The sequence below is a fragment of the Etheostoma spectabile genome, chromosome 24 (genome assembly GCF_008692095.1).
Source record: "Etheostoma spectabile isolate EspeVRDwgs_2016 chromosome 24, UIUC_Espe_1.0, whole genome shotgun sequence".
Lineage (NCBI taxonomy): Eukaryota > Metazoa > Chordata > Actinopteri > Perciformes > Percidae > Etheostoma > Etheostoma spectabile.
In genome coordinates this window covers 7,718,439-7,728,430 of record NC_045756.1, presented here as the reverse complement: position 1 = coordinate 7,728,430, position 9,992 = coordinate 7,718,439, and the positions used below count along the sequence as shown (strand labels likewise).

The window sequence follows — 9,992 nt, the reverse complement described above, 5'->3', positions numbered from 1 at the left end:
CAGTTATTTTTGGAATTTATGGTCAATAAACTTAATTTATTGGAAATTGTACCTAATGTCTGAGTTAGAAAAGCAAAAATTAGGAATTATTTTGACTAAAATTAAAGGAATGGATGTTGATGGATAATCACAGACTGGAACATGTCAACTTTTACTCAATACTATTTCAAAAACACTTCAATGTTTTTTTCAAATGCTATACAACTGAATAAGAGCGTTGGGTGGAATCAATCATGTTATTTTGGGTAGTTAAAAAGAACATTGATACAGGAAAAAGGGTTAATTAGACCCAAGACTACATTAGGGTTAATACTTCTTCCACCACTGTATATATTAGCTAGGCCTATCACTGTAAAAGTTCAATTTATATATATATATATTTCTGAAAAGGAAAAAAATTCTGCCATCACTGCCTCTTCTTCTTCTGCTTCAGCGACTTCCTCCTCTTCACTATCATCTCGTACAGCTTGTCCATGCCCTCGTGCAGCCCCTCTCCGATGATGGCGCAGGCGGGCTGGACGTGGTACGGCGTGGAGGGGCTCAGCTCCGCCAGAGCCAGCTGCCGCTCGATCTCCGCGACGTCCAGCGCCCGCGGCAGGTCCTGCTTGTTGGCCACGACCAGCAGCGGCGTTCCCTGGTTCTCCGAGAAGCGCGTGATCTTGTGCAGCTCGGCGCGGGCCTCCTCCAGCCTCTCGGCGTCCACGGAGTCCACCACGTACACGATGCCGTCCGTGCAGCGGCTGTACGGCTTCCACAGGGGTCGCAGCTTCTCCTGGCCGCCGACGTCCCAGAAGTGGCAACTGATGCCGCGCGAAGCCCCCGCGCCGCCCAGCCGGATCCGCTCCGTGTTGAAGCCTATGGTGGGCACCGTGTTGACAAATTCGTTGAATTTCAGGCGGTACAGCACGGTGGTTTTACCCGCGGAATCCAAGCCAAGCATGACTATGTGCAAGGACTGGAAGGCGCCCAGGTTGGAGAAGCTGTTCCCCATGTCGCAGCCTCGGGCGGCGGGGCAGACTGTAGCCTAGTCTGCACTCTCCCTCCCACAGTCCAAGCGATATCACCGCAGGATACGCCTAGCCTAAAATGTCCCAGGAGTGACCCATAGCGGTTTATTTCCCCCCCCCATTGAGAGTTGTCATGAGGGTGGCAAACGCGCCGAAAAAAACATCCGGAAAAAAAGCCTGAGCCGCGCCGCTCCCGCGTTTACGCCGCGGCGGCACTCAGGCAGCGAGTCAAGCCGAGTCAAGCCGCAGCATCCCTGGACTCACTCCAAGCAGCAGCAACGGCCGTCCGCAAAACCAGTCAAACACACTCTAACACACAGCGGTGCATTGGTTTTCATTTATTTTATTACCGCGCGCACCGCTTTGCAAACGTCATATCATCTTTCCGCATCTGCGTGTATCCGAGCGCGTGCTGGGCAGCAGCTATCTTCGTGTAGTGACAAACACACAGACAGACAAACATACACACACGTCCTATGTGTGTGCGTGTGTGACGCGTGGACCAGCCTCTTTAATGTTGCCGTGAAAAGGTGCGTCAAGCTGAATTAGAAAAATATAAAAAACATGGGACTTCCGGTTAAGCAACAGCCTATGGGCGCCTCAAAAATAAAAGCCTCGCCTGTTCTGATGGGACTTCCTGTATCCCAAACTCCCGTAATGCATCCCGGTAAGGTCGAATGAGTTTTTTTTTGTATCCGCGTGTGCGTTTGTGTGTGTGTGTGTGTGTGTGTGGGGGGGGGGGGGGGGGGGGGGGGTCTCCACCTGTCTAGGGAGGTCCCAGGACAATTCTGCAAGTCCTGAGTGTATTGATTCCAATAGGAGCATTGAACGCATCACGGTCTCAGTTTGTGCGTTGTCACGTTATTTTGAATCTATTGATTCGTGTACATGGACACGATTATCTCGTTTTTTCCCCTTGTTGCTGAGAATGTAATGTATTCGTCAGGGGTGTGCAAAAAATTAATTCGTATTCAAATCGCGATTCAAGCTCTACCGATTAAAAGTCGATTCATATTTCTTTATTTCTTTTTTCATTGTATGTCTACTGCAAACACATGATAGACAGATATATAGATACTTTATTGATGAAGGGGAAATTCAAGGTCCCTGTAGCTTCACTTTAAATCCAAATGTTGAGGTACTTGTACTTTACTTGAGTCTCTTCCTTTCATTCCTTTCCACTGTCTACTTCTACTCTGCTACATCACAGAGAGAAATATTCTACTTTTTACTCCGCCACATTCATCTGACAGCTTTAGTTTATAGTTTAATAGGAGTAATTTACAGGGGGGATAATCAAAACTGGCCCGTGTAAGCCCTCCTCCAAGAAATTAAACTATTACAACGTCCTTTCCAGAAATAAAGACATTTGCACTTTAAATGGATGCAGGAGAAACACAAATGCAGGAAATGAAGTGTTTGACATTCAAAATTGTAATTACGCTAAAAAGTGGAGATCTCAAACCCCCCCCACCTCCATCCCCCAATGTTGAACCCAAAGCTACGCCCTTGACTTTTTGCACACAAGGCACATGTAGTTTTTAATATATATTTTAGCGCTTTTCTCGATTCCAGTTTTCTAAAATGGGAGGATTTTTCTGCATTTATTACTTTTACTGTTAATACTTTAACTACATTTTCTTGATGATACTTACATGCTTTTACTTAAGTAACATTTTCAATGCAGGACTCTTACTTGTAACAGAGTATTTTCACTGTGTGGTATTAGTACTTTTACTGAAGTAGAGGATTCAGGATGTAGGATCAAGATGTTGATTATTAACCTTTAACAAACTGCATGTTATTTGTCTTCTCACGCAAGGTGAAAGGAAACCCGAAACGGAAAAGAAATGGAAAAACATGACCTAAAAACCCTAAATGATGCATTAGTTGTAGCACATCATCTAAAACATGCATAATACAAGCATTATGGGAGAAATAACCCCTACAACATATAAAAAGTCCTTGAAGTATTGAAAAATACTGAAATTGGTGATCCTACAATATTAGAACTGAAGTCACAATGCAACTCCCCCAGTTGATTATTTACATCAAGACAATATTTTTTTCATGTCACAAGTTTTATGAACTTTATGTTTAATTATGCATATGAAGCATTATCTGATTTAAACGTGTGGCACGGTCCTTTATAACTGTCTGCCGCTAGATGGCAGCAACATGATGCTCAATACTGCACCAGCTCCTTTACTAAAGTAAAAGTAGTTATACCACGCTGTGCAAATACTCTGTTACAAGTCCTGCGTTGAAAATGTAACTTCAGTAAAAGTGTGTAAGTATCATCAGGTAAATGTAGTTAAAGTATTAAAAGTAAAGAAGTCTCCTCCCAGTGTAGAAAGAGTAAAGGATCCAACCAGCTGTGTGTTTCATGGTCTCATCATCTCAGCTGGACCTGGAGGCCGTTATATTGTTGCTAGGTGACTTTCTAATAAAACATAAGATTTTATAAACTACATGTGTTTTGTGTGCAGAAATCTTAATGTGTAAAGTAACTAGTAACTAAAGCTGTCAGATGAATGTAGTGGAGTAAAAAGTAGAATATTTCTCTCTGAGATGTAGCGCAGAAAGTGGCATGAAAATAAATGACTCAAGTAAAGTACAAGTACCTCAACATTTAGACTGGATTGCAGTACTGGAGTAGATGTACTTAGTCACATTCCACCGCTAGCATAAATATTGTTATTGATCATCACTGAAACATTGAAAGTCTCTAATGCAGGCAAAGCTGTCTAAACTCCGTTCACCAACATTTTAAATGGCGGAGAACAACTAAGTAATAATATAGTATGAATATGAAAGATATAATCTTACATAAACCATCATTGGGACTACATGTAAGCCCACTTAGTTACATTCTACCACTGCTAAACACATGACACTTTGAGAATGCAACAACTATAAATAAGCCTATAAAACATATATATAGCAACAATAACATCAGGGCCACGCTCAGCCCAGACAAAACGTAGCAATGCGTTTTAAAAACTGAAAGGTGGGTGCCGCGAGTTTAGACTGTCTCTGCTGATTGGGTGTCACCTGGGACACAGCCAATAAACGAGAGACACGCCCACCGAACCAGAGAAAACCATAGACCGTTATTATTAATTTTAAATTAGTTCATTTAAATTATTACCATATACTCTCAAAACTCTACAAGATAGTTACAGTTTGACACATTAACCGTATAATGGATTTAAACTCATTAACTAAATAAATGAAACAACAAATTGTCCCTCTTATTTTTGCAAGGAAGAAATACCATGTAACAATGTAATTACAAAAAGTTTTCTTCTAGTTACCTTTATATTTCTTCAATATATGTTAACAATTATATGAAAACAATTATGTAACTTCCTTACATTTCAACATACAGGAGGAAAATAAACAGTAGCTCAAATATTATATATATATATTATATAATATCGCTTTAAATGTTACATACAACAACATACGGTAACATACCTGCATTTATGTAGAATGGTCATCTCATGTGGACAAACAGCGCATGCTCCGTCTGGGAAGGCGGCATCATGTTAATGTTAGCTAGCTAGCTAAACTGGAAAGATTTTCTACTGGCTATAAAACACATAAACGGAAGGTTTAACTTCATAAAAACATGGCGAAATTAATTAAAGACACATAATATTCACCCAAATAAGTCTAGCTGAACTTTTACGTGCTTTTCAAATAAGTTAGCATTGTTCAGTCCACAGACATTCACAGACAGTAACCTAGCTACGGGTAGCTACCTTGCTAGCTACCGTTGCTTTGAGGATTACCCATAATCCTTTGTCATTACTAGCGTTCGCTGCACGTGCAACTTTACAACAGCAGGTGGCACAGTAGTCCCATTTAGGAGGATTTAACCATAGACTGCATATTTATTAATTCATATTAACAGTCTATGGATTTAACCTGAACCGTTTTAACTACGTTACACTGGCTACTAGTTAGCATCAAACACAACAAAGGCTGTCAGTTGAATGGTGTTTTGAGCTAACGTTAGCAACCAAACAGGCATAGCTTAAACGTTTTTGAAATGACTGCTATTTTAGCTACAAGCTAGCATCACACACAACAAAGGCTGTCAGTTGAATGCCGTTTTGAGCTAACGTTAGCAATCAGACAATAATGGATAGCTAAAACGTTTTTGAAATGATTTCCATCTTCTGTTATTGTTTGTGATAAGAAAAGTTTATTGTTTTATGGATTTCACAAATTTCAGTTGGACACGTTATGCCGTAAACCGTTCACATCTGAGCATGCGCGACTCATATCTGCACTCGACTCACATCGGGGAGTGACAACCGTTTCACACAGTTCTGAGGAAACATGTTGCTCAACAAGGGAACCATAGCAACACGGTGCACACTGTTTGGAGATTGAACGTGCCCCAGAGTTGTGTTTGCGCATGCGCCACTTACTGTCCAATCCCTTCTCTGTTGCTCTCAAGTCAAACAACTACAGCCACACACTTCAGGCGTTATAAAGCTCTGGAATGGCTGTGAAATCAAATTAACTCGACTTGAACACACACTCACACACACACACACACACACACACAGTGTGACTGGTCTTAGACTCGTCTCTGCCCCCACCCCCTCTCTTTCTCTCTCTCTCTCCTCCACACTGTCACCTAAGGACAACCACACATAAGCACTTTTAGGCATTAAATAAATTCTATTAAATATTTAACCTTTGACCCCAGCAATACACATATAAAACCTTTTAACGAGGTGTAATCAGCCAGAATGAACGACAACTCTTGTGTTCACATGTTTTAGTAGAAACCAGTCCCTAAACACAACACAGCCTGAGTCATCAAGACCTCACTAATTGTTCTCTCTGCCCCCCTCCTCCATCGATTTCCCTGCTAATGTGTGTGTGTGTGTGTGTGTGTGTGTGTGTGTGAGATCAATGAAACAAATTATAAAACAGGGCTTTAACACACACACACACACACACACACACACGCACAGACACACATGCACACACACACGCAAACTGGTAACAAACACACACACACACACACACACACATATAACCACACGCGCGCACACACACACACACACACACATAACCACACACACCACGAAACAGTAACAACACACCACCACACACACACACCACACACACACACACACACACTGACTTAATAACCTAAACTCACTCTAATTCCACTCCTCTCTCTAACAGCCTGATCACCTGAACGCCTCGTGCCCACAGTCCTGCCATCCATAAAACAAGCACCTCCTTCACTGATTTGCCCTTATCGTTCCACCCACCCCACCCCCCCCCCCCCACCCACCTCGCTGTTCCTCAGGTAACAGACAAAACCGCAGCCGCCAGATGTTGAGAAAGGTTAAAAGAAAACGAGACAGGGTTCTCTCTGTTAACACTTACTTCCCCGGAAGAAAAACAGGAAGGAGGAAACCAACGTGAAATATAAATATTTCTCCAAACTAAAAAAAACGTAATGTAACGGGTACACTGTCCTGTATATATACTGGCAAGAAACTGCTTTTGGGGTAGAGGAGCTTTTGGGTTGTCTTTCCACTTGAAGTAAACACATAGTTTACCGATTTACATGTAGAAATGTGTACACGCTAAAAGTAGTGATTATTTAAATGGAGTCTGGTGGGTTCAGCGCTAGCGACCTCAGAGCTGTTTCTGGTTCCACAAAGAGGATCTTACTCTTTGACAAAAAGGTCTATCTCTGTAGGGATCCTTTCCATAATGTTGTCAGACACTTGAAATAAAAATCTGAGTCTGTCAGTGGCAAACACAGAACACTGACGATGCACATTTGCCCCATGGGCGCCGATTCATGTTTTCTTCTGTGGGTGCTCACTGGCAAACGCCATTTAAAATAAGTAGTCCAAAAATGTTTGCATTTCAGAACTTTATGAAATGGTCAGCGGGTGACACAAACACACATGCATATTAACTCAATAATAAAGCCATAAATGTTTCAATTTCTCACAAGTACAGATAGGATTGGAGATTAGAAGTTGAACTGGCACGGGGAAAATGAAGAATCAATGGAGCAGGGGACTGACAGGGACATAACCAATCACACTATGACACCTGCTCCACTTAGCACCTACTAATGTTTCGATTTAAATGAATGTAGCCTATACTGGTACACGTGGGTGCTCAGTGGGTGCTCAGTGTTTTCGGCGCCAATGATTTGCCCTATAGGGTGACAACGCAGCCCGGTTCCCAGGTCCCAGTGTTCTCGCTTATTCCTGGACTTATATTAAAGAGTGTTGTTCCCATCAGTCACTTCCACACAAAAACATAAGGAGATAAAAAAAACAAAGTTACCCTTTAAGGGGTACAAATAATCACTCAGCAGTTCACTAAATCACCATGACCGGACAAGGCGTCCACATGACAACGGCAAAACATCCCAAGCTCCGCTAAGGACAAAGTTGCTGAAAGAGCGAGCACATCATTACTTTTCTTTTCAACACGCTGCAGACCCACAAGGTGGAAGCACCCCCGGTCCTGTATCCACACACACACACACACGAACACACACATCCTCCGGAAAACGACAGCAGATGAAAACCACCCGACGGCCCGTCCCCAAACACTTTTTTTTTAATCTCGCCACCTGCTTTGCATTTTCCAACAAAGCCTCTCAAAGCTGGCCAGTTGGGATCTGGATCAAGGACTGACGGAGCGAGTGTGTGAAATGACCGTTTACCCCTCGCAGCTCTTTGATCAGCTGATGGGAGGGACAGAGACAAACCGTTAGATTAGCAGAATACCACCTGTGATCCCATGATCATAGGCTCGATTCGGTGATGCGCGTGTCAAAGTGTCCACAATAAGATTTCTGAACAACAGTTGTCTTGGAAACCGTTCCCTATCATGGAAACAGTGCACTACATAGGGTCCTATTTTAACGATCTGGTGCGTTTAGGGTGTGTACGAATCCACTTTTGCTAGTTTGACGGCGGAAAAACGGGTCCGTGCACCGGGCACATGGTTCAAAAGGGCTGTACTTAGTGTCTTCATTAATCAGAGGTGGGTTCTGGGTAACAACATGCAATCAACCAATCAGAGGCCCTCTCCCATTCCCTTTAACAGCAAGACGCGTTTGGACCTCGGAGCATTTCTATTATGAATTAGGATTTACACCGTCATATTTTATATGTAATCTTTTGCATACGTGTGTAACAAGCATAGTGTGTGTTCCTGTGTGTGTAACAGGCATAGTGTGTGTCCCTGTGTGTGTAACAAGCATAGTGTGCACGCTGTGCACAAGCCTAGGAGAATTTTACTAATGCGCTGTTAATGACATGAAGGAAATGTTATTGACTTTAGAGGTTTTTGTTGGTCAGTGGCAGGATCACTTTACCCTGCCTCAAGATAGCAAAATGCCGAGAATGCACCTGAACACACCTCCCTGTAAGACCAGGACGCCCAGAATGCACCTGACCACACGCTCCCTGTTAAGACCAGCACGCCCAGAAGCACCTGCCACACCGTCCCTGTAAACCCAGGACGCCCAGATGCACCTGAACACACCTTTCTGTAAGACCAGCACGCCCAGAATGCACCTGAACACACCTCAATGTAAGACCAACCACCCAGATTGCACCTGAACACACCTCCCTGAGGACCAGCACACCCAGATTGCACCTGAACACCCCTCCCTGTAAAGAGCATCCCAGATGCACCTGAACACACCTCCCTGAAGACCAGCACGCCCAGATGCACCTGAACACACCTCCTGTAAGACCAGCACGCCCAGAATGCACCTCACACACGTCCCTGTAAGACCAGCACGCCCAGAATGCACCTGAACACACCTCAATGTAAGACCAGCACACCCAGATTGCACCTAACACACCTCCCTGTAAGACCGCACACCCAGATTGCACCTGAACACACCTCCCTGTAAGACCAGCATGCCCAGAATGCACCTGAACACACCTCCCTGAAAGACCAGCACGCCCAGAATGCACCTGAACACACCTCCCTGTAAGACCAGCACGCCCAGAATGCACTGCACCACACCTCCCTGTAAGACCAGCACGCCCAGAATGCACCTGCACACACGTCCCTGTAAACCCAGGACGCCCAGAATGCACACCTGAACACACCTTTCTGTAAGACCAGCACGCCCACGAATTGCACCTGAACACACTCCATGTAAGACCAGCACACCCTAGCTAACACCTCCTGTAAACCAGCCGATGCACCGAACACACCTCCCTGTAAGACCAGCACACCCAGATGCACCTGAACACACGTCGCTGTAGACCAGCACCCCCTGGGTGCCCAGGTGGGCACAGATCCATTTGCTATTTAAAACAGCAAAGAGACTTTCGTAGGGTTGTGCGGCATGCTGCACCAGGTAATAGACAGGGCCCAGAATGTGTTCTCCATTTTACAGTGGTGTTTGAATTATCAGCGGTAAATTTCATCCACTATATAGTCCACTATAAAATACCCACAATGCACAGCTAGAGTGTACATACAATGTGTACCCTATATTAGACTCCAGAACTCTAACTGTAGCTTTTCATGCAGAAACTTCAAGAGTTGTGTCAGGTGATAGGAACCCTCCATTGGGCATCCCTAAAGAAAACGCCAGGCAGCTTTAAAGATGAATATTGTTTTGTTTTTTACCTCCGTATGAATAATTCTCTCGGTGCAAAGAGAATCTGCAAACCCAAGTGGCTGCACACGGTGGTGCATGCACTCGTCGTTAAACCCTGTTTTCTTCCTTTCTAGCAGTGTGATGTCATAAATAAAAGAGTTTTGGAGTCGTATCCAGGAGACGAGACGGCATGTTGAGGGTGAGTCATTGAGAGGCGAAGGACGAGTCTGTCAAGGTGGCCTGTCCTCTCAGGGTGAATAATTATCTGCTTTAATTAAAGCACATTAAAGTGTGTGTGTGTGTGTGTGTGTGTGTGTGTGTGTGTGTGTGTGTGGAGGACAGTGTTTGGC

At 44.0% G+C, this 9,992-nt stretch overlaps 2 protein-coding genes across 2 annotated transcripts in view; both read right to left on the bottom strand.

The window, feature by feature from the left end:
• Window positions 1–4,753, bottom strand: part of als2b (alsin Rho guanine nucleotide exchange factor ALS2 b) — a 90,412-nt gene extending 85,659 nt beyond the window's left edge. The window contains exon 1 of the mRNA XM_032506474.1: window positions 4,488–4,753. The gene's annotated coding sequence lies outside the window, so the exon portion shown is untranslated. The remainder of the gene's footprint in view (window positions 1–4,487) is intronic.
• Window positions 61–1,500, bottom strand: LOC116674062 (ADP-ribosylation factor-like protein 4C). Its single transcript, XM_032506594.1, has one exon. The coding sequence runs from the start codon at window positions 989–991 to the stop codon at window positions 407–409; it is 585 nt and encodes a 194-aa protein (XP_032362485.1). The 5' UTR covers window positions 992–1,500; the 3' UTR covers window positions 61–406.
• Window positions 4,754–9,992: the final 5,239 nt, after the last annotated feature.

Coding starts and splice junctions, on each gene's coding strand:
- LOC116674062 (XM_032506594.1), bottom strand. CDS start 991: ATGGGGAACAGCTTCTCCAACCTGGGCGCCTTCCAGTCCTTGCACATA.